Genomic DNA, 27,651 nt, shown 5'->3' on the forward strand with positions numbered 1-27,651 from the left:
GGACATGTTATATATTGAATAATTAGCATATAATGCATTCACTCTCCTCTGTCCTTGCTGTTATGTTCTTATAAAGACCTTCTTTTATATCACTTGAAACTACATTTTAACCTCTTCACTGAATGAACGTGTTTGAGGATTCATCCTTATAGTACATATTATAACTTTTAGGTCATAAATGTCTAAACACGGACAACTAAGTATAATTACCACCCCATCTCCTTACACTAATAGCTTATTCTACCCTTGTTTCCTTTTCATGCTTCGCTTCTTCTTCTTTGACCCTTTACTACTTAAAACTCTTTCCTCTCTTTTTAACTTTTCTACTTTACTGAAATTTTTGCAATCATACCTTTTCTCCCATTCTCATCTCACACCTCATCTCACACACTTCACATAGAAAAATGAAAAATGAAAAATGAAAAATAAAAAAAATAAAAAAATTATGAAAAATAAAAAATAAAATGAAAAATAAAATTAACTTTCAAAAACTGAAGAAAAGTGAAAAACGTAACATCCACCTAATACTATTACTACTACACAATAGTTTACTTGTCCGGAATGGTTACTACGAGTTTATTCCCTTAAGATTTCGGTTGCGGCCATATCTACCAGAAAGCACCGTTTCCCGTCCGATCAACTGTAGTTAAGCTGGTAAGAGCCTGACCGAGTAGTGTAGTGGGTGACCATACGCGAAACTCAGGTGCTGCAATCTATATTTTTTTTTTTTTCCTCTTACCATTCTGAAAAGACTTAAATAACTGCTATAGGATAGTACTGCAGCGGCTGTTCCTAAACAAATATGCAAGCCCACATAAGGCACGTAGTACACATAATAGACCATATCTCTACTTAGTGAAAGTCATGAGCGGCTAAGAACGCTCGTTCTCTTTTCTTTTTCAAAGGTTGCCATTGGCGGTTGAAAAATTTTCAACCCTCTTCTTGCCACTGTTAACTTCTACACACCACTTGTATATTCTAACGAAAAGCCAGCAAAGACCACTAACTCAAGCCGGATTATGCTTCCATGATAACCTATATAGAAGACGCTTGCAGTATCCTTGTTCCAGTATTCTATAAAAATCTCTCGATAAAAAAAAAAGTTTACTTTTTTGAATACTTCTGAAAATTGGTATGTATTTTATTACCCGGGTTTAAAAGTTTAACCGCGTAATATGTATTCGCGTATTTAGTTACCCGTCCTATGAATTGTGTATTGTCCAATCACAAGAGAGAAAAATATATTCTCCCTTCTGAGGTGTCAACAAACTTGCTAGGCTGGACGATTCTCTGTCTAGAGAGGGAAAATATTGAAATTTTGGAAGGAGTCTCGTTGGCAGTTAATGGGAAGTTCCCTTCAACACCCTCTTGCCTAGAGGGGGATTTAAAAGAAGAATAATAACCTCCATGACACGTGAATCTATCGAAGATTTTAACATGTCTGAACCCAGTATCAAACTTAGAACTGCAAAGGATTCTGTATGTTAACAATTATTGCGCTGCGATCTTGATAACACTAATAATAATGATTCGACAATCACGCAACTACAGGTTGTGTCTGAATGGAGAATCATGTTGAATGATATTTGTCGCGTTTTGATTGATATTTTAAAAAGCGATCTCATTCGAACAATGTTACTAACAACACTTATATTAACAGTTAGTATCTTCACTATTTGAATTATCGAAAGCTGCTAACCAAACCGCTTCATGCTTAGTGGATTTCTATCATTCTATTGGGGATGATGAAGATGAAAGACTTGAAGCGTTCACCATCTTAACAGAAGCATTACAGAAATTAACTTCCTCTACAAACCAGTTGAATTCCATAAGCACTGAATTAACGCATTCAGCAGAAGATGAGAAGGATATTCCGGTCGCAGAGGCTCCAGCCAAGCTCGTCAAGAAGAAGATTCCACGTGATCCAAATGCTCCAAAGAAACCACTAACTGTTTTCTTTGCTTACTCCGCATACGTTCGTCAAGCTTTACGTGATGAAAGACAGAGGGCAGGCCTCCCACCATTGTCTTCTACCGAAATTACCCAAGAAATCTCTAAGAAGTGGAAGGATTTAGGTGAATCTGAAAAAGATAAATGGAAGCAGGCTTACAATGCTGAACTTGAAAATTATCAAAGGGAAAAACAGAAGTACCTGGAAGCCAAAAAAAATGGAACTTTAACATTGAATGAAGGCCCTAATTCTGCTCCAGTTCCTATCCCTGAGTACCTACAATCACCGGAAGACTTCGGTATCTCACAAATTGAAAAGAGGCCTTATGAAGAAGAGATTGTGAGTGAAAAGAAAAAGAAGAAGAAGAAGAAGGATAAGAAGAAGGATAAATCTAACAAGGACTAAGCCAGATTGCAGTGCAATGCTGCCTTATTAATATCAATACGTGATCAATAAATTCTTTTTGTAAAAATATATATTTTGAAAATTGTGTAATAATAAACTAATAACTGTCTGGCTCCGTTAATGTATAAATGGGGTGGACTGATCTGGTTTCTGCTGAATTAAATCTTAGTTGTACCTCAAGTTTTTGTTACTCTCAGTAACAGAAATTTTCAGAAGTTCCATCTCTAGAAAATATACTTGTCCAACTAACTTTTGTCTTTAAGAATTGAAAAAGCATGTACTTTCCATTTTAATAAAAAAACTAACAAAACAAATTTCTAATAAGAACACTTAAAATTTAAAGTAGCAAGACAATTACTGACACTACTCTTTAATTCATTACTTGCTTATTACCAGTTTAATTAAGCACAAAATATTGCGTGTATTTAATTTCTGAATCTAAAAAGTATTCTTCTACGTACTTAGATGTACGAACTGCTATTTACAAACTTATTTAAGGCGATTAATATCTCCATTCATTCATATTTGCTTGTGCAAGATATCAATCAAGTCAATAGTTTTCTTAGGAGCATCCTGTGGACGCTTCCATTGTTCGGGGAATTTGTAACCCCTCTTCTTTTTCCGCATTTGTCTGGCAATAATATGTCTATTGTCCAAAGGCACATCAGAGAAGTCATCAGTCGTGTCTTTAGCCTCCTTTAGTAATCTCTGAAAAATACTGTTCAAGTAATTTGCATTCTGAGCAGAGGTTTCGTAGCGATCTGAGGACATTTTAAAAATATCTGTTGTTGGATCATAACGGGTCTTAGCCAACAAACGTAATTTATGCAACTCCTTATCATTTAGACCAAGGTCGGCTGTTTTAACAGACAGAACAACTTTGCGGGCGTTTGGATGCTCTTCACCAAGGTAAGTAGTGTAACGATAAGTTACTGGGTGAGTTTTGAAGGAGGGACGCTTATATTCTTGTCTATACTTTGCAAGTAGAGGGAGTTCATAAGCTGCCAAACGGTTATAAAACCTCTGTTCACGGTGTTGGTGCACCAAAATTTGAGACTGAGATGGCAATTCATCAAAGTTATATGGTTCCATATTAACATTTTCATCCAGACCTTTAGCAATACCTAGCTCTCTTTCAACCTCTTCCGAGCTTTTGTAATAGTATTCCTTAAATACCTTTGCTGGTATTCCCTGCTCTTCTGCGGTAGGGAGTAAAACATTCATTTCTTCTTCGCATGGCTTATACAATGGACCCAAACGAGCTTTTCTCTCATTGTGTAAGCGTATAATCTCGCTGTTCTCTAACCCAACCCATTTTGATGGTTCTTTATATAGTGTTGGTGAGATAGTTGTGGCTTTGTTAACTACAGTGGAGTTGAACCGTTTGCTTAGTGCAAAAACTGAATATTGTGCAGTTCTACCATACATATCGCACCGTACACTACCGCAATGCTACTAATCAGAATACTTCTAAAGTGCCCTACAATTAATAAGAGATTGTCAATTATACATGCGATTGCATCAGTAAAGAATTTTAAAGGAAAATTTTTTTTTGAAGATCAAGGTCACGTGTATTCAACTTACAGCTTTTATTAAAAATCATAAAGGTTTGTTTACTAGTCTCTCTAATCAAAAAGCGAAACCTTTTTGCTGAAATATATGCCTTTCTAAATAAGATAAGTCGTGTTTGTACGACTGAAAACATAGCCATTATTGAGTACCTTCGACTCGTTATAAAGCACCTGCATCTTAAAATTATATTGTAATGTCGAGGAATACTAGGAGAGGAAAGGGTGTAAGAGAACAGAAACGGGACGAGGCTGTTCTTCACGAACCCTCTAATATATTGAACTCGATGCTAAAATCGTTAGACTTAACTTTCGAAAACGACATTGGATTGCTGAATGGAAAGTATGTGAGATCTCTACCAGAAAAACCGATACTACAGACGACGAAATCCCAGCTCGAGAGTTTGGGCAAATGTCTAGAGAAAATTGCCAGTAATGATCAGGAAAGTATCAATTTGATTAGACAAGTTCGAGAGGAAATAATTAGAAATGAAGAAGAGAAACAGAGAGAGTTAGAAAAAGCAGAGAAAAGCCTGAAACTTGAAGCTGAAGCGTCGGAGACAAATCCAAACTCTAGTACGCAAGAATCAGACCAAGCGATACCAGGAAAAAGGCTTATTAAGGAGGAAGAGAATGCTAAAAAAGGCAATACTGAGGGCAGCGATGATGACCCGAGCCACTTCGAGAACAATGAAGGTGATGAAAGTACACAACTATTTAAAAAACCAAGATTGGACCGAGATCAAATAGAGAACGATCCATCTGTCAAAAATCCTAAATCAGAATTTGTTGTTTCTCAAACCCTTCCAGCGGCAGCAATGAAGTTGGGCTTATTTCATGAGGACAAATTAGAGGCTACCGGGGAGGAATATCTAAAAAAGAAGTATGGTGTTGTCAGTTATCCGACAAACGATTTGAAGGAGCTTTTACCTGGAGAAATTCCTGATATGGACTTTTCAAAGCCAAAGCCTTCGAACCAGATCCAATTTAATACCTTCCTGTCATCTATCGACGCATTTTACAGAGAATTCACGGATGATGATATAAAATTTTTACAAAACAAGTTCATTGTACCACAAAGCTTACAATACGTGAAATCCTATGACCTCGATGTTACCCCATATACAATACCTAAACTTGGTCCTTTGTACACCGACGTTTGGTTGAAGGAGGACAATAATCAAAATATTGCAAACTTAACGCCACCACCTGTAAATGATCCTACTAGTATTCTGCCGAAGAAATCTGGTAAAGAACTAACCGATTCGGCTTTAGATACGGAAGATATTTCATGTGGTCCATTAGTATCAAGGTTGTTGAGTGCAATTCTAAAGGATGATGACACTATCGCTCCCAAAGAGGAACTACAGGCAGTATCTAGTTTGGAATCATCTGTATCAACTCCTGTAAGTGAGAATGATCATATGACACCATCTTCTGCTTCATCATACGGTATATTCAAAAAATATGGAGGAATTTCAAATACGTCAAACATTGACTATGTTTCGTTCGAAGAACGTCTAAAAAGAGAGTTGAAATACGTTGGAATTTACATGAATCTTCCAAAGGAGGAAGGAAAAAGCAAGGAAGATCCTGATTGGTTGACGGGAAGGGAAGATGATGAAATAAGTGCGGAACTACGAGAACTTCAAAGCACGTTGCGTCAAGTTACAACTAGAAATATCAAGAGAAAAGCCGCCCTGATACCTTTACTAGAAAAACAACTAGCGTGGCAAGAATATCTCACCATTTTGGAAAATTTGGATAAACAAGTTGACCAAGCTTATATCAAACGTATTCGTGCCCCAAAAAATAAAAAGAAGAAACAACATACCCCAGGTCCAGAATCTCTTGTATCCGGATCTACTTCACAGGCTGCGATTCAAGCAGCTCATCAACAAGCCGCTAATTCGAGTCTAAAGTCTCTACTGGATAAGAGACAGAGGTGGATTAATAAAATCGGTCCACTATTTGATAAACCTGAAGTAATGAAACGCATTCCCAAAGAAAGTGTGTTCAAAGATATTGATCAAGATGAAGAAGAAGAAGAAGCTGATGTTTTCAGTAACAACATAAATGGCAAGGATGAAGAGCTAAATGAAAGTATACAAAGCAAAGAAGAATAAACTGATGCGGTATAGGCTCTATCCGTACAGAAGAAGAACTAAGAGAGCTTTTCTGCAACTTTTTATTAAAAATAATAATTAAACAGGAGGTATCTAGATATATAAAAACAAGTTATTATTTTGGATCCATCCATTAACTTTGTTTCCTTAGTCGCATTATTTACAAGTATGTAGATTTATCTTAATTATTCATGTTATTCTGGACATATGAGAGAGAAGGCACTGTAGTGACATTTCCTAAAGCCACCATAGAGACAGGTTTGTTAAGTAGTCTATAGTTAGCCCACATCACTATGTCGTTTTTCGTAATTTTATTCACCTGTTCAAAGACTTCTTCCGGGGAAAGCCTTCTGCCAGTTGTTACTATTTGTCTTCCAATGTCTTCCGCTATGGCTGTAGTGCCATCCAAAGAAAGTAATAATGATGCCTTTAATCTAGCCTTCGCCCTATTTACTTCCTCTTCAGAAATGTTCCCAGCTTTGATCCTCTTCCATTCTTTCAAGATTTCATCAATTATCCGTTTCACATTATGCTGTTGAGAATCAGTCACGATGTACATACCCCATAATCCAGAATCGGCATAAGATGTAGAAAATGACATATAAGAATTTGCCAATGTACCATTTTCGGATGCAGCAACTGCAAGAGGAGAAGGAGAGTTCGTACCTGTCCCCAACGCTCTGTCCCAGTTACCTATGATAGCTTGTGTGCATAAAGCAGTGAAGTAATCAGGTGCTGACCAAGAAACACCTTCAACTGCGAGAGCAATGTGTGTCGTTGGTAAGGTTTCTTCCTTAATTTTTAGCTCATTACCATGAAATACAGGCAATGGGCCTCTTGGAGAACCTAAAGGTACAGGGGTTTCAGATTTTCTAACATGTCCAAAGTACTTCCCAGCATATTCCACTAACTTGTCGTGGTTTACAGCACCTGTCCCAACAAGAACCATTCTGTCACCGGTATAGTGAGTTTCGATGAATTCTTGCAAATCAGTTCTTTGAATACTCTTGATGTTTTTGATTGGTCCCAAAATAGTTCTACCTAAGGGTTGATCTTTATAAGTTATGGTATGAAGATGGTCAAACACCACCTCATCATACATTTTGTCTACTTCTTCAGATTCTCTTATAATAACATCTCTTTCCCTTTCAATAGCCTTGGGGTCAAGGACAGACCGTGTCAAAATATCTGCTAAAATGTCAACGGCCTTTGGAATATCTTGCTCTAGAGACTTAGCGTAATAAACGGTATTTTCCCTAGATGTGTAAGCGTTCAAATGGGAACCAACATTTTCAATTTCCAATTCGATGCCAGTTTGAGATCTATTTTTTGTTCCCTTGAAAGCCAAGTGTTCCAAAAAATGAGCTGTCCCATTATTCTTTTCATTCTCAGCACGAGATCCGGTGTCCACAAAGATCCCCACGGTCGCTGTATTTGTATTGGGTAAAGTCTCCGAGGCTACAGTAAGACCATTTGGCAATATGGAAGTAACAGTCTTCGACAAGTTTCCGCTTACAGTGGAATAACTTACCTTTGGAATTTTTCTCAAAAAGCTATTTCTGTGGCTAGAAGCGATAGCTCTAAACATATTGCACTATTATTGATTTCCTTAATCCTTAGTTATCGAAAGAACTGTGAAAATTAGAATAAATCTTTGTGCCTATATGTACACTAGCACACTTGATTTAATCCTTTTATAAATATATATTTTCTATAATTTCATTTAAGGCTAGACCGCATTCTATGAAGTAGTTTAATAATCAATACAGAAAAAAAAAAGCTACATGCTACCCGGATTAAAAAATACAATAACCACGTGACACTGGTACACTGCTAAATTACATGGGAAGTGTATCCGGGTAATACACCACTAGCTGAATGAAAAAATGATATATTCCGGGCCTTTCCGAAGGTGGAGTCACGCTTTTTCAAATCCCCGACCTACTCCGAGTTGTATTATTTTCAAAAAATGCAGCTAGAACGGAGAAGGGCCTGATCACAAAGAATATCAGGGAGAAAATGGACATTGCATTTTGAATTTGTCCGGAGCCGACCAGGGAGCAGAAAATAAATTTTCAGAGACCGATACTTCACATTAACAATATTGTATTCGTTAAGAGTAAATATATATAGACATCGGTAATTGCACATATATTACGGCTCAAGAAGAGAGTGTGTAGAAGATTACAGAAATTGATCATATTTAAGTTATTGTGGGTACTAACCGGAGCTTTCTTTATATCGCCGACCGTCTGACTTGCTCTTGTTTCAATTATACTTTACACAGACTGTTATTGTTGAAGTGAAGACTATACGAACAGCTATCTAGAAGGTCCAAGAACGTTTAACCATAGAATTTACATATTGCACAATGCTTTGCAGAACTATTAAATTGACTCAAACAAGAGCTTTCCAAACTACCGCCAAGAAGAACTTGACTATCCCATTCTTGTCTACTCTACCACAAGCACCTGGTGGTGTCACAGGCCAGGTAAACGAAGCTTATGTTGCTCCCCCTCCAGAAAAGCTACATGGTTCTTTACACTGGAATTTCGAAAGAGCTCTTGCGATCTCTTTGGTTCCATTAGTGACTGTTCCATTGGCTACTACGGGTTCTATTTCTACCGCTTTAGATGCCACTCTCGCTTCCGTCCTATTGGCTCACTGTTACGTTGGTCTCCAATCATGTATCATTGATTATATCCCAGCTAGAGTTTATGGAAAGAATCATAACTATGCGATGTACTTGCTAGGTATTGGTTCTGTTTTCTCTGCAGTCGGAATCTACCAAATTGAAACAAAGGAAGGTGGTATCATGGGTGTTGTAAAGAACCTCTGGACCAAACCCGCCGAAGAAAAGAAATGAGCTGACTTCTTTCATCTTTAAGAAAACAGAAAAACAAACAGGTTCCATTCACAGATATTCCTCCTTCACTACTTGATTATTACTCTCCACGCTGTTACTTCTATTTTACAAGAGAGACATAAAATACTATCGAAAACTACATGATTGATTCATCGGAAGTTTAAGTAATTGTGGTCATATTTATTAGAGGCATCTGATGCCCTTGAAGACAGCGTGCGCGTCGTCATATATATATATATATATATATATATATATATATATAGCATCGTAATTTATTTATTAAAAAACATTCAATTCTATCTAAAAGGCGTAGGAATTGTTCGATAATACAGAGACCGGAAACCTTTCTCAGAGACTATCGTTCACGGAAGATATCGATTAGCCTTGAAGTTTGAAGCAACTTAAGCATTTAATAAAAATATATTTAATGAGTAGGAATGATTTTATCCTTTCATTCTGATATATCATCTCTCCATTTCTTTAACATGCTTAACAGATGTGCTTTACTTCGAGAAGGAGAATGAAATGGGATATTAGGTTCACCGCAATATATATCCCTACTTGCCTTATGCTTATTGATTGTAATATTTCGTTTGACACTATCGATTTTCAAGTCTATAAACTGTTCGGCTCGTATAAGTAAATTCTCTACACTATCATCACTCGTGACATTGCATTTACGCTTGACATCGTCATACGTTATTTCACTAGACGTTTCACATAAACTTATCAAAGAGAGTAATTGGAGTTTATTAACTTGTGAACTATTCATTCGATTCAAATAATCACTAGGAACATCGCCAATGTCATAAAAAGAAAATATAGCTAGCAATATACTTTCTTCCTCGTCTTCGCTAAGGAGCCACCATTCCTTATAATTTATAACTGAAGGATCTTCAATCAGATCCTTTACTTGACTATTCATTGCATAAGAAAAAGTAGCTTTGATTAAAAACAGATTATCAACATTATAAAGTTTAACGTAAATTCCCTGTACTGCCAAATATGTATAGGCTTTTGTGTGTTAGGGATTATAACTACGGTGAATATGTGTTAGAGTTCCGTAGGTTCATTAAAAAACATAATTTTTAAGGTTTCAGTTGAAAACAGTTTAAAAATACGAAAATCTAATACAACAGGCATCTAGGGTAGCATCGATCGCATTTATGTTTGGATTTAAAAAGATACTCCAATATTACTCGAACAAGTAACCTATATTTTGTGATGCCTACAATCTTATATAGCAGCAACTCAAAACACCTATCCAGGTTTCAGAGAAAGGCGAAGTTAAGTTCAAGTTCTTTAGATGTGAGGATCAACCGAAATGATTCTCCATTCCTATCAGATAAAAAAATGGACTCCAAGGAATATTTGATCGATTTATGCTCGTCAATATATCCAAAAAGTGTGCACTCCGAAGTAGCTCGATATTCGGAAACAAAATTGGCTATTCATGCCATCGTTGCGTTAATATGCAAAAACTTTATATGCTCATGGTATGGAGAGAAGATTGCAACGAAGGATACGGAACTGGTTTCAAATATACATCAGTTTTTTGATGATATCATAGACAATGCAAGCAAAACAACTGTTGACTGGGAGCAAATTATACTAGACGATCTGCCGATGTTAATTGAAACACATATAGTTATAATGAGAAAAGTAATCAATGAAAAATTATGTTTGGAGGATTTTTATCAACTACACTTATACAAACACACTTATCCATATTCGTTAACAGCTGCAATTATCCAGAATTTCGATAACGGATCAAAGCTTCAGTCAGCTTTTATGCAAGATTTTGTGGGTGATTTTTTACTCGATAAGCTAGTAGAAAAATTAGCGGAACCTTTCATAGTTGTTGACCTAATACGTTCAATATGCAATAGTATCGAGACTAGGAAGGAAGAAAAATCAAATACGAGCCAAACTAATAATTGGTTTCAAAAAATATATCATTTGTTCGCTAATTTCCAAATACACGGAAATAAAGTTACCAAAAAGGAGGAAAAGTTTCTTCCGAGCCTCCCAATTACTAATAACTTCTTCGATCATTATATTTTCGGTGCTTTAAGTAGATGTCTGCAGCTAGAGTCAAGAAAGCCGTTACTCTTTTTATCACTGAAAGTGCTTCAAGTTTTTTCAAATAATGTAGAATTCATCAATTCCAGGTTCACACATATATTCCACAGTAAAACATCGAGTATAGTCTCGAGAAAAGGTTGGATGAGCGCATTATGGCTCAAAATGAGACACTTGCTTTTCCCGCACGACAACAAGTTAGGTCCTCCGAAAGAAGTTCCTACAGTTGAAGAGTTCGAACAAATGAAGAAAGATGCTTCTCTTGGATTACAAAGAGTTGCTCGATTGATAAATGCTAATATGATACTCGGGATTACGGACGTCGAGTGCGATTCATTTATAGCTGCATTGACTTATGATAAGAATATGAATAAATTCATGTTACAACGATTAATCGATTATTTGGTGACTTCTCTTCCTGTTGTTTCAACTTCTTCAAACACACCTTAATTTCAGAACTCCAGTCCTGTCTCAACATATCGATTATATTTTGACCGAATATTCCATTACCGTCAATACTTTCTCCCCAAATTAGTCTGAACCCTTCCGGAATTGGTATTATGTGCTCTTGAAGTTGCATTCCAACTTGTGTCTTTATGTACCCACAATGCAAAGTAATTTGAAGTCCTTTGTTCAAAATCATATCACCACCATATTTATAATCGTTGTAGATTGGCTTATCGAGAGCTTCCTTGAATAATTTCCGGACCTGATGTTTCTTTCCGGTAATCAATTGTACAATGAAGTGATTTTCATCCACTCTACGGAGGTATGAGATAGCCCCATCTAATTTAAAAAGACCATGATGAAAACGCTCGTTATTCGTCAAATGAGGAACCTTGGCAACGTATTTTCTAGATAAAGGAAAGCCTGCATTCCCACCTTCTCTTAAGTTTCTACTAAACATCTTCGCCGCATACTTGTCGGTTGCCAACACTATCCCTCCCGTTACACATGAATCTAATCTCTGGACTGTATAATATCTCACAGGAAGTTTATAGTGTATGTCTTTTGCATTTTCTGACTCAAGAACCTTAGGAAGTAAATTTACAATAATTGGAGGGCTATAATTATGATTCTTATACCAAGATTTCTTATCAGGTTGTTGCGAAAGGACAAAAGGTGGTTTGTTCACAACAATATAATGTTTACTACTGTGAATCACCTCAACCTTTTGTGGAATCTTAATTTCAAATTCCTTTATTGGCGTCTTTAGAAGTCCCGGAGTAACAACTTTCAGTATTTCAACAGGAGTGTGTGCCTTGCGCAATGAATTCACTTTTCTTGCCACACATGTCACCATTTAACTCTAATTGATGAATGCTCATACACCTCGTTCAAAAGTTTCGTAAAATGATCTTTCTTCCTCATCTCAGTGAGCAATATTAACTTTTGGTTTGAACTATCGTGCCTTACTTTTTTTTTATCTGCTACAGCTTCTCATAATATTGTATCTGTATTCTATAATTAAAAAACAGTATATATATATAAATACCAAAATGAAATCAAAAATCAAGAATAAAAGAAACCATGAAAGAATAATACTCCTTACAGTGTGCTTATACCATCATACTACAAGCTCCCTCAGTGATTTAATTACTAAGACTATTAATAGTGGTATTATCTGTTTGATTTTTTAACTATCTACTTGAAGCTGCTTTTTTTTTTTATCAACGCGAGTGATTAACCAGTGGCGGCTATGGCAAAAGGGTATCCTGGAGAAGGTATTAATTCAATACCAAAACGCATTTCCGAGACGTTAAAAGTACAACCGCTAAATAACCTTATTCCCAAGTCAGGCCTTTCTCAACTATTGAACTCCTCTGTAACTCAAGATTTATGCATTGATTATCGAGCGGCTTTCGAAAATCCAACGTCAGAATACTGGTCATATCCACATCCTATAGATTTCGATCCTTTGAATGAAAGTGATCGAGATCCTATTATTTTTAAAAGACCACCGAATATCCCTATATCAAGTAAATCCCAAGACACCGATGCTGAGGATTTGAAGTTTCTAAAAAGGGTACCACAATTAGGAATACGATGTCTTACTCTTACTCATCTAGTCGATTCCAAGCATATAGTATCTCAAGTATCAGAAGATAAACCTTCCAGCTCTAGAAAGAGAAGTGCGGACATCACAGAAGGAGATATTTCGTTAACTGATACGAGTCACAAGAGAACCCAGATAAGTGTTCAATCCAACCCTATGAATGATATAGAGACTGGCAGCAGGTATCTAGAACATCTTTCAACGCAATTATCCGATCTGGGAATTGGTAAGGAAAAGTATACACATGAAAATTCAAAATTATGGGTACGTATTCAAGAAAACCACCTCCTAACTAGAGAGGCAATTGAACGTATTTCGATTACAATTAACAAGATCCATGATTATCCCATGGTATATGAAGACGTTGATATATCCTCTCTGAAAAAGTTGCTTAATCTTTGCACACAAAATATACGAACAATTATGAATATTCAGACTGAAATAGAAGAAGACGAAGCCACTGATATTCATGATTTAAAATCCCTCGCATTTAAGTCAGGTTTTTTGATAATAGAAATAATGATGATAGACCTAAAAAAAGCGAACCTTCAGCTAGAAGAATATTACTCGGCAGTATTTTCAGTCGCAGATTCGGTTATGGAATCATTTTACGAGGAGAAAAATCTCAAAAACTTAAATCTCTATGTTGTCGATATTCTTAACTTTATCAGGTTACTCGAGCGCTTTATTTCATCTCAAACATATTTAGATGAAACCTTTTTGATTAAATCAGCATGCATTTCTTGTGGCCTTCTTATACATAAGTCATACCAATATTTGAATACCAACGTATTAATGGTACAGACTGATCTAATTAAGGAATGCTCACTTACAATTTTAGTTTCGCTATTTTCAAGATACCCATCTCAGAGACAATTCATTTTGGAAGAATTATTATCACATGTACAAGACACGCCGATTACAAAATCATCAAAAAAGATGAAGTTGATAGATGACCAGCAGAACAAGTACGCTAGCTTTTTCACAGTAGCACTAGTAATGATGTTACAATCTGTGAGCTTACCACCATTTCCTCAAATTATGGAATCTCCATCATATGAGGACTTAGATACTCTTGTTTCAGAGAATAAATCTTCATATTTGGAATTAATGGAAATAGTCGATAAAGTTACTTTCTTTTTATTAGAAAACGCACTTACAAATACCACCAGATTCAGACCTATAATAGAATTGTATGCACAGGATCTATTGAACATGTTGCGTAACCCATTATGGTCCTTCTCTCATTATTTGTTAGAGACATTACTTTCCAAGCTATTCCAGATTTTCAACCCTACAAATCCAAATGGAGCAAATTTCGAAGTAACTGCTTTACAAATTGTTGGCCATATAACGGCTTCTTTATCCGACGTAAAGATGGATTTAGCATCTATCAATCATCAGTCCAACAAAAAGCAAATTCTCAGCGACTATGTATTTTGTTTGGATTGGCTAAAAATGTACGAAAAGTCACCATATGTTTACAATGTATTTTGGAACGAAGCAATCCATTTTATATCTACCTCAATGAAATCGGAGGAGGGCACTGACGAAAATTCCCTTCGTCAACAATACCTTTGGTTTGTGGAAAGAACGCGTAATTCAACTTTGGTTAATTCCAACAAAGACCACAATCCAAACCAGTTACATCTGAATTACACAAAAATTCTGGCTGAATCTGGCTTATTGCTTCTTTTTGAGCCTGCAGTAAAGTTAATTCTCTCTCTTTTAGACCAGCAAAAGGTAAAATTGAAATCGGTCGCAGTAAAGTGCTTAAGTCAACTTATCTCAAGAGATAGGCAAATGTTAGAAACACCTTTTGTTAAGGATACAATCAAAGTTAGACTATCAGATTCATCTGCTTCCGTGAGAGACGCTATACTCGATCTTCTTGAACAGTCATCATTTTATGTCCAATTCTACAAAGAGATTAACTGTCATTTCGATGATGATAGCGTTGCAGTGCGGAAACATGTGATGAGGATGAATGAACGTATATTCGATTTAGCCAATAACAACAAAGTTAAAACATTTGTAATGGAGAAATTATTAAGGAGAATCGAGGATGAAGAAGATCATATAGTTGAAAATGCCAGGAATATAGTCTTAGAAAAGTTACTCATGAAACATCGGGATTCTAATCTAGGATCAAATATTCAAAATGAAAATCTTTCCCAGACACTTGACATAATGTCTAGAATTGTTGTAAACGGTGGAAAGTGTGCCGAACTCCTTGAATTTTTCTTTCATTTCTTCGTGTTAAATCAAACAGCACACGATCAGATTGCTTTCCAAGAAATCGTGGATACAATACGAATTTTGATAGATAAACTTGTCGATGAAATAACTGATAATGCCGCTAGAAAAGAAGAAACAACCGATATTGAAGACAAACAACATCTTGAATTATTATTATTTTTTGCAAATTGTCCTGGTTCTTTTGTGACAAAAAATCATTTACATTCTCTATTCCCGTATCTTCTTTCAAACTCAAAAGGAAGATGTTTTTTGGTGTTGCTTAAGGTTTTCAAGGCATGTATGAAGAAGCTGAATAACTTCAAATCCAAATTTTTAACCGAATTAGAGAAAACGTTACTTTCAAAGCTCTCCAAACTGAATACGAAAGAAATTGAAGAGGCTATTGCAATTTGCTGGGAGATAGCAACAAAAACCAAAGACGAAACAAGATTATTAACAGTTTGCACTTCGTGTGTCGATCAACTAAGACCATACGTTCTGCAAGCTATCAATTCATCAAAATCTTTGGAATTAGACGGAAAGGTTCAGCGGCTAATTTATTTATCGACAGGATTTGCACGGATGTGCCATTTTAAAAAGGATGAACAAAGGCTTAAATTTTTAAAAGGTGAAGAATATCTCTACCAATATGTCACTAAATGCCTTCTTGCTTTTACAAACTTGGAATTGAAGGCCCCACTAAGAAAAATAGCTATAAAAAACCTTGTAAAATTGGCATGCTCTTTCCCAAAGCTTTTCAACTCTCCTCCTGTATTAAAAGTGATAGATCAAGAATTTAACTCAGGACAAGTTGATATCAAACTATCAATAATCGAGTGCCTCCAAGAGTTCTTTTCTAGAGAAGAAAAGAAAGCTCTCATGAGAGTAGGGGTAAATGGTACCATATCATCAAATTCTGAACTAAGAAAATTAATCAAGAAACAAAACACGACAGAGTGGATTAATGATGGAGTATGCTCTGCATTGGTCACTAGATACCTCGAAAATGTAATGGATCTATGTTTGCTCACCGATATCAAAAGCGCTACCATTCCAATAAAATTTTTAGAGTTGACATTAAATTTCAACTATATGAACCCATCTCATGCTGTTCCCACACTGATAGCTTTAACATGTTCAGACAGTAGTAGTATAAAGAATCTATCAACAAGATTACTATCTAATATCTTTGAACAATACGAGAGCATGGTTTTTAATGGTTTAGCAGCTGGGTTCAAAAGATGTGTTTCTTATTTAAAGAGCCTTAAAAGTAACAACTTGTCGTTACACTCTACCTGCATGTCTGATCTTCAAAATATGCTCTCAAACTCTAAGAAGAACAGTAAAAAATTCCTTTCAACTGTTAAAAAACTCACTGTCACAGAGTGTTTTAATACTTCCTCCCGAGATAACAATGAAATGATATTTTTCTTGGGAAATGTGTCGCTAATTGATTTTGGTGACCAATATGAATTATACGAGTTATTGCATTCAATATCATTGGCATTAGATGAAATAGATGAGGTGATACAGGATATCTTATGCGTTAGAAAAGACGATGAGAAAAATAGAAAAGCTTTTTTTTTCATCAAGAGAAGGAAGATTATGTCTACTTTCAAGGAACAAATGATAATTACATACAATCTTTCTTCTGAGAAGCTCTCTTATATTGGAACACCTGACGAAACAGGCTTGAAAGGAAAACCTCTCAGTGTGACTTCTGAAAGTTATGTCATCCTTGAAAACATTTATCCGCATGATTTAACAGATGAAGAAATTAATCAAGAATGTATTGCATATCAAAAAGAATATGATAGCATTTACTGAAGTTGTATTACATTGAGTCGTCTTTTCCGCTTTTTACATCTTTATATATCGAATAATAATACAAGTAATTAGCTAATCATGAATAAATTTCTTTTGACATTTAGAATTAGACCCCAACTCACACACGGCTCGACTTTTACTAACAAATCTCATTTCTTGATTAGGAAAATTCTCAATGCTCCGATAACGTTCTTTAAAGTCTTTATCCTTATTTAGGTATTTTAGACGTTCTTCTTTAGTAAATTTGACGATGAATGGGGACTTTAAAGGGTCTGCAACAATACCATATTGGAAGTTAGTTGGAGCCAAAGGGACAGAAAGAGGAACAATTAATGTTGGTGCAAAAATACGATGCTTCATCATTTTCCTGCGTGTCCTTATTTGATAAACATCCAGGTCATTTTCTTCCTCGTCCGATGAGCTATGGTATCCAATTATCAACGACTTGTCAACATTAGAGTAGAGTTTGTCTAGCTGCTTATGTGGATCAATCATGATATGTCTCTGTTTTCTCTGATGTAAACTAATTCTGTGCTTCATATCTTTATATTTATCTAGCATGGACCTTATTGCCTGTTGTGTCAACTCTCTTTTATGCAGCAATTCCACCTCGTCAGTGACATTATTTATAACAGTAATTTTCGGAAGTATGGATCGCCAAGAGCTAATTTCCAAACTGTCTAAAATTCCCTCCAAACGGTCTGCTTCGAGTTCAGAATAGTTCGCTTCATCATTCATCATCCTAGTTTCTTGTTTCATCATTTTCTTGTGGTAGATTGAATACACCTGTTCCGTTAACGGATCTACCAACTCATCTGTCGTAAAATTTGGTTTTTGTTTTTGGCGACGCCGCATGTTCGAGTCCTTGTTTACCCCAATCTGGTGATGTTCAATGGGTAGTATCATATTGGAAATTTCTTTGCGTTTCCTCTTAACATTATCGATATCAGCATCGACATTTGCATTTTTATAATCATTATTAATCCCATTGTTACTACTATATTCAACTCCTCCGCCAGAATCTTTAACCCTGGATACGGATAACACAAACCTCTTATTTGGATCTATTTCATATTCTAAGACATCAAAGTTGAATTTCTCGTCTTCTTTGACCTCTTCCGAGCTGGATCTTGATCTACTCTTTCTTTTCATAAGTATCGGATATATGTATACATATATATATCACAGGGACTCTTGAATGACAGTATATTTCCAAAATGAAGTATATTAAATATGGTTCTGCAGCCCAGCCTTAACTAAATTATCCAAACCCTAAATTCAAAGGTTCGAATGTGGGATTTTAACGCCAAATTGGTTTTCTCAATCTTTGACATGCTGGAATTTAAACAAAGTGATGAAACCTAAGTTGGAAAGAAAATATCATTCACGTGATCTACCCACTTTTTACAATTTTCCGCGGGAACAGCCTGAACCCACCCAAGTGCTAACAACAAAAGCTGTAAGAAAGTACAACTACAACTATCATAGAGACAATTAGATTTGCCGTTTTAATGCTAAAATACGCAAAAGTGAGCCCTAAAGTTAAGTTGAGACTCAATTGAAGAGTTTTGTGATCATATATTTGGTTTGGTTGGTTTAATTTGTCAGTAGTTAGTATTGCGAAAGAGGTGCAAGGAATAAGGTAACAAGAAGAATTCAAGCTCGTATATACAGTGGTAAATGCATTCAAGAAAAGCTGAAAACGCAAGCTTAGGGTCCAAACATCAAGATGTGGAGGAAAAGAATAAACATTTCAAGTTCAAGAAACGTTCTTTACCAAGCAAGTTGGATATATACTGGAGGTATTTGTTTATGATTCTTGTATTATGGCTTCTGCTGATTCAGTATTATGAACGTACAGTGGTAAAACGAGCCATGAAAAAGTGTGAATGGGATAAATGGGAAGATTGGAGTAAGTCTAGCAGCACCAGTAGTGCGCACAGAGTTGGCCTCTTTGCAGATCCCCAGATTATGGATGCTTATTCCTATCCTTCCAGACCTGCCCTAGTTAATTGGTTTACAAGCCAAATATTAGATAACTACCATGCCAGAAACTGGAAATTCTTCCATTACTACTTGAAACCAGATACTGTTTTCTTTTTAGGAGACCTATTCGATGGAGGAAGAAATTGGGAAACGCATGAATGGATGGCTGAGTATGAAAGATTCAACTCGATATTTCCTAAGAAGCCAGGACATCTTACTGTCACATCTTTACCAGGAAACCACGATATAGGTTTCGGAAACACTATAATAGAATCCAGTTTAAAAAGATTTACGGCCTTCTTTGGCGACCCAAACTCCCAATGGACCGTCGGAAATCACACCTTTGTTCTTTTGGATACAATTTCTCTTTCTGATAGACAAAATGTCAATATTTCTTCAGTACCTAGAGAATTTATGCAGAATTTCGCTGCATCATCTCCTAAATACCCAAGGATTCTATTAACTCACGTGCCTTTGTACAGAGATCCAAATCAACAGCAATGTGGAGATAGAAGAGAATCCAAAGAGCCCTTCCCCTTAATGGTAGGTTTGCAGTACCAAACTGTGATAGATTCCGACTTATCTCAAGAAGTTCTTTCTACAATTCAACCCAAGATGGTTTTTTCAGGTGATGATCATGACTTTTGCCATATTAAACACTCATATACGGTCAATCATACTCCAAAGGTCGCGGAGGAAATTACTGTTAAGTCATGTGCAATGAACATGGGGATTTCTAAACCTGCGATCCAATTGATTTCTTTATATAACCCTGAAAATGATGGAAAGTCTCCCACTTTCAAGACAACTATATGTTACCTACCAAACCCATTCAAACCTTTGATATGCTACGGAATTTCTTTAGCGTTATCGGCGGCATTTATTTTCTGGATGACAATATTTCCCATGTCATTCAATGACGTTATAGTACGAAGAATACCGGTAAAAGATCTAGATACATCATCGCTTCTTCCAATTGCTACCAAAGGCAGAAACTTCCTAAACTTAGAATCTCTTAGGATCAAAGCTTCTCGATGGAAAGTATCGCAAGAACGCTCCGTTCCAAATTTCGTGCTCAACATGGGAGTACTATTGTCCTCTCTATTCTTTATGTTTGCCATGTTCTACAAAGGTAAATAGGTATATAAAGCTCATTTATTAATTACGTAAAGAGGCTTTGAATTTGTTGATAAAGCTATCTTGGTTATAATCCTCTCTCTTAGAAATGTACTCATCGATAATCGAACGATCAACATTCGCAAGTCTACCCTCTTTAGTTAAGGATGTTAATAATTCTGGTTGGACGGTGAATAAATTAGATAATTCTCTTAGCGTAGCAAACTTTTCGTTAAGATCATCAATACCCCATTCCTCTACCACTGTTTGATACGCAATTATATCTTTAGTAACAATAACGCCTCCTGTTGAACTAACTTGAAACTTTTTGTAATGGTTAAGAAGTTGATAAAATAAATTGTCACCAGTTTTGGCCAAAAACGAATGCAGATTTCCATTTTTTAGGTACAGCGAAGATTGTGAATATATGTTACTGAGTACCGTTACTAGTTCAGTTGTTGTCTCTGTATCTTGATCCAAGAAATCCTGTGACTTGGAAAGGAAATCTTTTCTTTTCTGTTTTCCCAATACTTGCGTGAACTTTTGGTTGAGCATCCCTGCTGTTTCAACGATCAATAGATTCATTAATAGTTCACATTTCCTGAAATATGCGTTTGACAAAGTCACCACTTTTTGCTTCATTGCAGGTGAACTTTGAAGTAAGGGGAGGACAATACTTTTGATATATGCTGATACAATGCTGATCATCTCAGTGGCCGTAGAAATATACTTTAGGAAAGATAGGTCAATATTTATTTCACGATAGACTTCATGGGAAATCAACTGAGAATATGCAACTTCCAGTGCAGATTCAATATACGAATCGATCAAACCAACTAATGATATTTCAACTAGTTCATAGCTGAACTCACTCGCAATAGTTGGAACAAGATCAGTAACTCTAGCCAATGACTCTACGGAGCACTTCAACATTAGGTCAATATATGATAACGTGAAATAGTTATTGTTCTTCTTCTTTAGACTTGTACTAGTCCGAAGAGTATTGTCATGCTCAGGCCTTTTCTCAAATTTGTTCTTAATGAAAAGATTTAATTGAGAGAACCTACTTGAGGAGCGCGATGTCAAAATTTTCAGTTCTGGAGATGTCATAAAGTCACTCACTTCATTTAACTTATTAGAAAGAGCTCTTTGTCGTATCTCTGCGTTGAATAAAACGTTGAATTCAGAGGCCTTTTGAATTAACACCACTTCGAGATTCCTCTTTTCTACTTCGAAATATTTTGATCTGTCAAACAGAACATCGTTAAACATATTCTTAAAACATTTCTCCAAACATGCCGAAACTTTATCATAGCCCTCCATATTAACAGCCATTAAGTTTTCTGATTGTTGTTTCACACAAGTATTAATAATAGAAAAATAAGTGTGTAGCGAACGTAAATAAGCCAAGGGTGAAAGAGATAAAGAAGAGTTTAAGATAAATTGAACAAGAGGCTGAAACTTCTCTTGAAACACTTTTTGAATAAACAAACACATCACATTGGAGGCCTTGTTTCCAAACACTTTTGCTACAACTTCAGATTCATCTTTTATTACCTCAAAAACGCTATTGATGTAATTGACTACTTTGTCATCGTATTTTAGAACGTGCGAGTCGGGATCCATCAATCGAGCCTTAAAATTGTTATCAGTGAATAAAGCAGATTCTTTTGCTGTAAAACCCGAAGATTCTTCAAAGAACGCGTGTTTATCAGTGAAGTTCTTAATAATATTAATCCCATTGTTAAAGACGTCTAAAATCCATGCTAGTTGATGTAATCGCGCGAAGTCATTTTCTCTATAAGCTTCATTAAATCCGTGAAGGATACTTTCTTCGAACTCAGAGGCAATCTGCTCTATCTTTTGCGTTACTTCTAGGGTCTTTGGTACAGATTTCGTATCTAATCTTCTTGTAAGTATAAGCAAAGATTTGAGAATGAGAGCTCCTTGAGCACACTTCTTAGTATCAGTAGATGTAAGTAAATTATTCAGTTCCTGACACTCCCCGTTCTCCAAATAAGACGCATAATAACTTATTAGCTCAACCGATTTGATATAGGCATTCCTCTTTTTTATTGACTTTTCCAACTTATTTCCTAACGGAGACACGACTTGTGTGACAGAAGAAAGCTTTCTATCTAACTGATCATATTTATGAACAATGCCCTTCATGTCATCACGCGACTTCAATATGCTTTTGGCATGTTGCACTTCCATCGTCGAAACCTGATGTGTGAGTTGATCATTCTTAGAGATAGTTTCTTTCTGTAATTTCTTAAGTTCCTTTAAAACAGACTCGAAGGTTCTAATAAAAGGCTTTGCATCTAAGTGCCTGGATGAAATCTCTAAAGACTCTTGCGTCGTTGATATATTTTGTTTTGCTGCTTGATCTTTACTCAATTCCGTTACGAATTCATTCACCGTTAATCCGCACAAAAAATTGTCGGAAGTCAACAGCTTTTTCCATTTGGAATCCAATTCATAAATGGCGTTCATGATGTTTCATATGCCTTGGGTTCACCAAGATACAACTGGTGCTTTTCTTTATTTCTCCCCCTTTTCCAAGCTGCATATAGCCGAAGCTTTTCCTTAAATCAATTTGTTCTTTATTATTGAACTATTTTTTTTCGTTTCGAAACCTCTTCAGAACAAAATAATGAAGAAATACATACCAATTACGAAGTAACCAATAATCATAGAAGAACAGTGGTTACTACCTGTTACTACCCCTAAAGGTAACTACCAAATTAACTCTGAGAGGAATACTAGGAGAACACCTAGCTAATTTGCACACGAATGGATAAAGTACATGGAAAAGGCGGAACCACCAGCGAGGAAGAAGACATTGATGATCTCATAAAACAATTAGATGATGAGGAGGACGAATACTTGGCTAAGTATCGTGATCACAGGCTAGAAGAATTGAGCGAACAGATGAAGAAGGTAAAGAAAAATGTAGAATCTGGGAATTACGGTACCGTCAATACGTTCCACGATGAGCAACAATTGATAAGCGCCAGCTCATCCGCAGAAAGATGCGTAGTGCACTTTTTCATCGATTCGTTTAAAAAGTGTCAATTAATGGACTCTAAACTATTAAGTGTAGCAGAGTCAAATTTGACTACAAGATTTTTCAGAATATCAGTGGAGGAATGCCCTTTCTTAGTAGAGAAGCTATCCCTAAAAGTTCTACCGGTTGTGATTGCCTATAAAAATGGAATAGAGCAAGATAGGCTTATAGGATTTTCAAAGCTTGGTGATAACCCTGATGATTTCTCCATCCAGCAATTAGAGAGATGGCTCATACAATCTGGCGTTGTCCCAAAAAAGGATGCCAAACTACTTCTTTTATCCAAGCACAATGAACAAGTTGTAAAATCAGCAAAGCGAGATGTATCAAATCGACATTTTGAAGTAGGTAAGGATGACGATAGTGATGATTATTGGGATTAATGCAAGTCATGAAAGTACCCACAAACATTTTGTCCTAAATGGGACTGCGAACATCCATACACCCATAATTAAAATGGTCGATTTAGAAACAGTATAATTAGGACAAAATAGTTTTCCAAAAAAGGTAAAACACGTGACCCTATTTATTCTAGTGTTTAGAGAGTACTAGACATACCAGCTCTACAACCAGATTGCAAGTATATTCGTCCCAAACGATATTCAAAACTTCAAATGTTTCAATAAATGCATTCAGGTACGGGAATTTCTAAGTAATGAAAAATTCAGGCAAACCATTGAAAAAAAAGTTGGTTTGACAAAATGAATTGAAGCTGAATGCTCTATAAAAAGTTTTTGCCCATTACAACTTACTTAGTTTTATTACGGTGTTGGTTCAACTATTGACTTTTTAGATAGTCTTTTATCCTTCTCGTAAAAGATTAAGAGCCTGGTAAGAAAGAAGCATATCCTTGCAGACAAGCCATGCAAATTTTCGTCAAGACCCTAACTGGTAAGACTATTACCTTGGAAGTCGAATCTTCCGACACCATTGACAATGTCAAGTCTAAGATCCAAGACAAGGAAGGTATTCCTCCAGACCAACAAAGATTGATCTTTGCTGGTAAGCAATTGGAAGATGGTAGAACTTTGTCTGACTACAACATCCAAAAGGAATCTACCCTTCACTTGGTCTTGAGATTGAGAGGTGGTGGTAAGAAGAGAAAGAAGAAGGTTTACACCACCCCAAAGAAGATCAAGCACAAGCACAAGAAGGTTAAGTTGGCTGTCTTGAACTACTACAAGGTTGACGATGAAGGTAAGGTTACCAAGTTGAGAAAGGAATGTCCAAACTGTGGTGCTGGTATCTTCTTGGCCAACCACGGTGGCAGCAGATTGTACTGTGGTAAGTGTCACTCTACCTTCGCTACCCAAAAATAATTTGTGACGTCTGAAAGTTAATGAAATGACTCGGCTTTGCATTGTAATCCGTTTCGTTCCAAAACATGTATTTTTTATTACAATATATAGTTTACGTATCTTTTAAGTCACAGTTTCAGTTATTTTTGATCTCAAGAGAAACAAGCGTTCAATACTTTTACTAGAAATTATTAGAATCGTAATATTAATTTTGATATGTTTTAATATATAAGGGTATGTATGTAAGAAGCAAATCGGAGTGAGTTGATATTCAGATTTACTTTCAGTATTATGCGTTATGCTAAAATCCTAGATAATTTGGGGTAAAATTGACATAATTAACTCTTAACCTGAAAAGATATTAATTTATGTCTCTTAAACATGCAATTTGTGTTTTTGTTACTTTTTGTAATACCAAAAGAGTATTGGTTGAGAACGTCATTTCCCTTCTGCCAACTGTTTGCTTAATTGTAAAACCAATTTCTTAAGATCCTGATTTTCTTTCACTAAACGAGCCCTGTCAAACTCACTATCTTTCAGCTTAATGACAGTTTTACTTAATTCTTCACAGGTTCTTGCATAGCCATCCTTTAGAAAATTGAAATTTAATATTAACTTATGGGTATTGATAATTCTTTTCTTCATTTCAGACACTTGCCTCATAGTGAACTCGTTAGTTAGCGGAGGTGGTAAAGGTGCTTGCTTCAAAAATTTTGGCGAAGCAACTTTTCTTCTTAGTAGCAGGTAGTCCTTTTCAGTATTTGATTCCTTACCCTGTTGTGTTTCACTTTTGTCAGATAATGGTGATACGGATTCCGGAGGAGATAATGTTTCATAAACACTCTTTTGCTTCTTGTTAGAAGATCGTTGATGTTCGGTATCCTCCTCGTATCTACGCTTCATGTCATTAGTGTCGCAGAGTAAGCTATTCAATTTCTTTGTGAAAACATCGTCTTCTTCGTTTCCTACTTGCAAGTCTCCCAATATGTGTTCAACAGTAAGATCCGAATTCTTATTGTCAGTTATGGGCGCTTCTGTGCGCTTCTCAGTAGCGTAAACAAGTCCAGGAGAGGACATATTAGAAACATCAGGCAAGTCGACATCTACAGTAGCTAGAGCTTCTGCCAGAACGTCATGGTTTGGATCCTTGCTTTGACCTGTCTCTTGTTGAATAATCTTTTGTAGTTCTAAAGCAAATGTATTATCTGCTTCTGCCTTGTCAAATCCACCATTTTCATCGACAATCTCTGAGTGAATTCTAACATTATCTAAATCCATCGACTGATACATATATGTTCGATGCTTATTCGCAGTTCCTCAATCAATCGTCTAATGATCGTCTCAGATTAAAAGTCGAACCAAATGTTACTTCATTTTAATATACTCTATTTTAAATCTCATCTCATCGCAGCGCATCATTACTAGCTAGCTCATCGCACTGAAAAGAAAAATTTTTGAGAAGAAAAAAAGGCAACAAAAAAGAAAAAAAAGAGAAAAGAGCTTAGCGCGATACCATTCTTGAATTGTAAGTTGCATACAAGGAAATAATTGGCACACGTGAAAGGAAAGATCGGGAAAGAGGATTAGATCTACCTGATGTTACTTATTGGATTTTGTGACCATAATTGCTTCTAAATATATTGTATTTACATGAAGATATAATATATTTTAAAATAAGAATGATGTATACACAAGAAATGTGAGAATCAAATAAGTGTAGCTTGCGTACACAGGGAAAAAGAGAAAGCCAGGCCAGCGGCAATCAGCCTTTTAACCTGCCACAGGTTCTCTTCGAAATTGGGATTTGTACTAAGGTAGTTCAGACCTCAGCCTCAAAGAAATAGGTAAATTTTGAATGTTGTAAATGTTTTATTTGCGCTTATAGTCCGTCCTCCAATGAGTGCAAGGAAAAATAAATAAGGGAAAACTCATTATCAATGACATAAATGTCATGAAATGCTAACCAATGTCTCCTTTAGTTATTGATAAAATATAACCGGTCATATTAGTGTGAAAGAAAACACTAAAAAGCAAAATAAGTGAATAAGTCATAAAATACAAAGTGTAGTAAGTGCAATAACAATTAGTAAGGTTGAATTCTATTCGTTAAGATCGGTAGGGGTCTTGAAAGCTTCAGAAAAGTACCCGTAGTATGTAGCCAACAGAGACGACTTCTTTTCGGTCTCCTTCATTATAATATCTGTGGTCTTTTTGATGTCGACGACAGTTTCATCTACCTTCTCGACTAAGTCGTCCATAATTTTGTCCGTTTGTTTCCAGCTTTCATCAAGAAGTTGTAAAACTGAATCAAACCCTTTCTTACCCTTTTCGGCATTTTCGTGGAATCTGTTTACAGACCACTCTTCGATCTTGTTGCAGAGTTTAGTGAAGGTAGCGTATGCCGTAATCTGTGCTTCTTGTTTGAAAAGAGTTCTCCTTTGTGGATCTTCTGGATGAGGCACATACGACACAGTCTCATACACCTTGAGTAAATTTGAGCCAGTCAAATTACAACTTCTAAGAGTTAGACTCTTCTTATCGAGGTTAACAACCGACACCTCACGGATATAACTCACATTGGATCCACCAACAAGCATCATCACCCATTTAGGAACCGACTGTTTACATGTGATCAAACGTTCGCTAGTTAAAATCTTACCGCTTGAGTCTAACTCTCTTCTCAACACATCAACAGCGATAACATGTGTACTGACCTCATTCGGATACTTCTTCCAATTAGCAGCTGTAATGTATTCCCATGAATAATCAAAGACGTGTTGGTTCTCAAAGAGTCTCATCGCTGATTATACCTATGCACGCGCGATAAATTTGGGCAAATGAAGTAAAAATGTGATTTGATGTAGTACTTTACAACGACTCGGTCTAATAACCTACAGAATAGCACTTCGGCGCGTTATTCTACCTAAAGTCCACTTTGGTGACAGCCTAGCAGTTGCGGAGTTTCTCGATTCAAACTATTCGGTGAAAACTTGCCTCCTATCATCTTTCAGCACATCTGCACATATATTGTGTATATATATGTTAAATTTTCTTTCTTTTTG

At 36.1% G+C, this 27,651-nt stretch overlaps 16 protein-coding genes across 16 annotated transcripts; 8 read left to right on the forward strand and 8 right to left on the reverse strand.

Annotated features, from left to right (window-relative positions):
* Positions 1 to 1,437: 1,437 nt before the first annotated feature.
* On the forward strand, positions 1,438 to 2,356 carry HMO1 (Hmo1p; the record flags this gene model as incomplete). The annotated part of the gene is made up of 2 exons (XM_022820544.1): positions 1,438 to 1,479; positions 1,661 to 2,356. 2 exons carry the CDS (start codon positions 1,438 to 1,440, stop codon positions 2,354 to 2,356), a joined length of 738 nt encoding a protein of 245 aa, XP_022676997.1.
* A 519-nt stretch (positions 2,357 to 2,875) lies between these two features.
* Positions 2,876 to 3,784, reverse strand: RSM24 (mitochondrial 37S ribosomal protein mS35; the record flags this gene model as incomplete). Its single annotated transcript, XM_022820545.1, has 1 exon — positions 2,876 to 3,784. One exon carries the CDS (start codon positions 3,782 to 3,784, stop codon positions 2,876 to 2,878), a length of 909 nt encoding a protein of 302 aa, XP_022676998.1.
* Positions 3,785 to 4,121: 337 nt separating this feature from the next.
* Positions 4,122 to 6,050, forward strand: NGG1 (histone acetyltransferase NGG1; the record flags this gene model as incomplete). Its single annotated transcript, XM_022820546.1, has 1 exon — positions 4,122 to 6,050. One exon carries the CDS (start codon positions 4,122 to 4,124, stop codon positions 6,048 to 6,050), a length of 1,929 nt encoding a protein of 642 aa, XP_022676999.1.
* A 181-nt stretch (positions 6,051 to 6,231) lies between these two features.
* On the reverse strand, positions 6,232 to 7,638 carry MAS1 (mitochondrial processing peptidase; the record flags this gene model as incomplete). The annotated part of the gene is made up of 1 exon (XM_022820547.1): positions 6,232 to 7,638. One exon carries the CDS (start codon positions 7,636 to 7,638, stop codon positions 6,232 to 6,234), a length of 1,407 nt encoding a protein of 468 aa, XP_022677000.1.
* A 783-nt stretch (positions 7,639 to 8,421) lies between these two features.
* Positions 8,422 to 8,916, forward strand: SDH4 (CybS family protein; the record flags this gene model as incomplete). The annotated part of the gene is made up of 1 exon (XM_022820548.1): positions 8,422 to 8,916. One exon carries the CDS (start codon positions 8,422 to 8,424, stop codon positions 8,914 to 8,916), a length of 495 nt encoding a protein of 164 aa, XP_022677001.1.
* Positions 8,917 to 9,367: 451 nt separating this feature from the next.
* On the reverse strand, positions 9,368 to 9,841 carry CSN9 (Csn9p; the record flags this gene model as incomplete). Its single annotated transcript, XM_022820549.1, has 1 exon — positions 9,368 to 9,841. The coding sequence occupies one exon, from the start codon at positions 9,839 to 9,841 to the stop codon at positions 9,368 to 9,370; it is 474 nt and encodes a 157-aa protein (XP_022677002.1).
* A 299-nt stretch (positions 9,842 to 10,140) lies between these two features.
* On the forward strand, positions 10,141 to 11,448 carry NVJ3 (Nvj3p; the record flags this gene model as incomplete). The annotated part of the gene is made up of 1 exon (XM_022820550.1): positions 10,141 to 11,448. The coding sequence occupies one exon, from the start codon at positions 10,141 to 10,143 to the stop codon at positions 11,446 to 11,448; it is 1,308 nt and encodes a 435-aa protein (XP_022677003.1).
* Positions 11,375 to 12,301, reverse strand: PUS5 (pseudouridine synthase PUS5; the record flags this gene model as incomplete). The annotated part of the gene is made up of 1 exon (XM_022820552.1): positions 11,375 to 12,301. The coding sequence occupies one exon, from the start codon at positions 12,299 to 12,301 to the stop codon at positions 11,375 to 11,377; it is 927 nt and encodes a 308-aa protein (XP_022677004.1).
* A 396-nt stretch (positions 12,302 to 12,697) lies between these two features.
* Positions 12,698 to 17,119, forward strand: SCC2 (cohesin-loading factor complex subunit SCC2; the record flags this gene model as incomplete). The annotated part of the gene is made up of 1 exon (XM_022820553.1): positions 12,698 to 17,119. The coding sequence occupies one exon, from the start codon at positions 12,698 to 12,700 to the stop codon at positions 17,117 to 17,119; it is 4,422 nt and encodes a 1,473-aa protein (XP_022677005.1).
* Positions 17,120 to 17,191: 72 nt separating this feature from the next.
* Positions 17,192 to 18,271, reverse strand: SAS4 (Sas4p; the record flags this gene model as incomplete). The annotated part of the gene is made up of 1 exon (XM_022820554.1): positions 17,192 to 18,271. The coding sequence occupies one exon, from the start codon at positions 18,269 to 18,271 to the stop codon at positions 17,192 to 17,194; it is 1,080 nt and encodes a 359-aa protein (XP_022677006.1).
* A 528-nt stretch (positions 18,272 to 18,799) lies between these two features.
* Positions 18,800 to 20,245, forward strand: CDC1 (putative lipid phosphatase CDC1; the record flags this gene model as incomplete). Its single annotated transcript, XM_022820555.1, has 1 exon — positions 18,800 to 20,245. The coding sequence occupies one exon, from the start codon at positions 18,800 to 18,802 to the stop codon at positions 20,243 to 20,245; it is 1,446 nt and encodes a 481-aa protein (XP_022677007.1).
* Positions 20,246 to 20,263: 18 nt separating this feature from the next.
* On the reverse strand, positions 20,264 to 22,717 carry SEC10 (exocyst subunit SEC10; the record flags this gene model as incomplete). The annotated part of the gene is made up of 1 exon (XM_022820556.1): positions 20,264 to 22,717. One exon carries the CDS (start codon positions 22,715 to 22,717, stop codon positions 20,264 to 20,266), a length of 2,454 nt encoding a protein of 817 aa, XP_022677008.1.
* Positions 22,718 to 23,017: 300 nt separating this feature from the next.
* PLP1 (Plp1p) lies at positions 23,018 to 23,674 on the forward strand (the record flags this gene model as incomplete). Its single annotated transcript, XM_022820557.1, has 1 exon — positions 23,018 to 23,674. One exon carries the CDS (start codon positions 23,018 to 23,020, stop codon positions 23,672 to 23,674), a length of 657 nt encoding a protein of 218 aa, XP_022677009.1.
* A 480-nt stretch (positions 23,675 to 24,154) lies between these two features.
* Positions 24,155 to 24,610, forward strand: RPS31 (ubiquitin-40S ribosomal protein eS31 RPS31 fusion protein; the record flags this gene model as incomplete). Its single annotated transcript, XM_022820558.1, has 1 exon — positions 24,155 to 24,610. One exon carries the CDS (start codon positions 24,155 to 24,157, stop codon positions 24,608 to 24,610), a length of 456 nt encoding a protein of 151 aa, XP_022677010.1.
* A 417-nt stretch (positions 24,611 to 25,027) lies between these two features.
* Positions 25,028 to 25,879, reverse strand: ATC1 (Atc1p; the record flags this gene model as incomplete). The annotated part of the gene is made up of 1 exon (XM_022820559.1): positions 25,028 to 25,879. One exon carries the CDS (start codon positions 25,877 to 25,879, stop codon positions 25,028 to 25,030), a length of 852 nt encoding a protein of 283 aa, XP_022677011.1.
* An 809-nt stretch (positions 25,880 to 26,688) lies between these two features.
* Positions 26,689 to 27,387, reverse strand: UPS2 (PRELI/slowmo family protein; the record flags this gene model as incomplete). Its single annotated transcript, XM_022820560.1, has 1 exon — positions 26,689 to 27,387. The coding sequence occupies one exon, from the start codon at positions 27,385 to 27,387 to the stop codon at positions 26,689 to 26,691; it is 699 nt and encodes a 232-aa protein (XP_022677012.1).
* Positions 27,388 to 27,651: the final 264 nt, after the last annotated feature.

The sequence above is a fragment of the Kluyveromyces marxianus genome, chromosome 5, assembly GCF_001417885.1.
Source record: "Kluyveromyces marxianus DMKU3-1042 DNA, complete genome, chromosome 5".
In the NCBI taxonomy this organism is placed as follows: domain Eukaryota; kingdom Fungi; phylum Ascomycota; class Saccharomycetes; order Saccharomycetales; family Saccharomycetaceae; genus Kluyveromyces; species Kluyveromyces marxianus.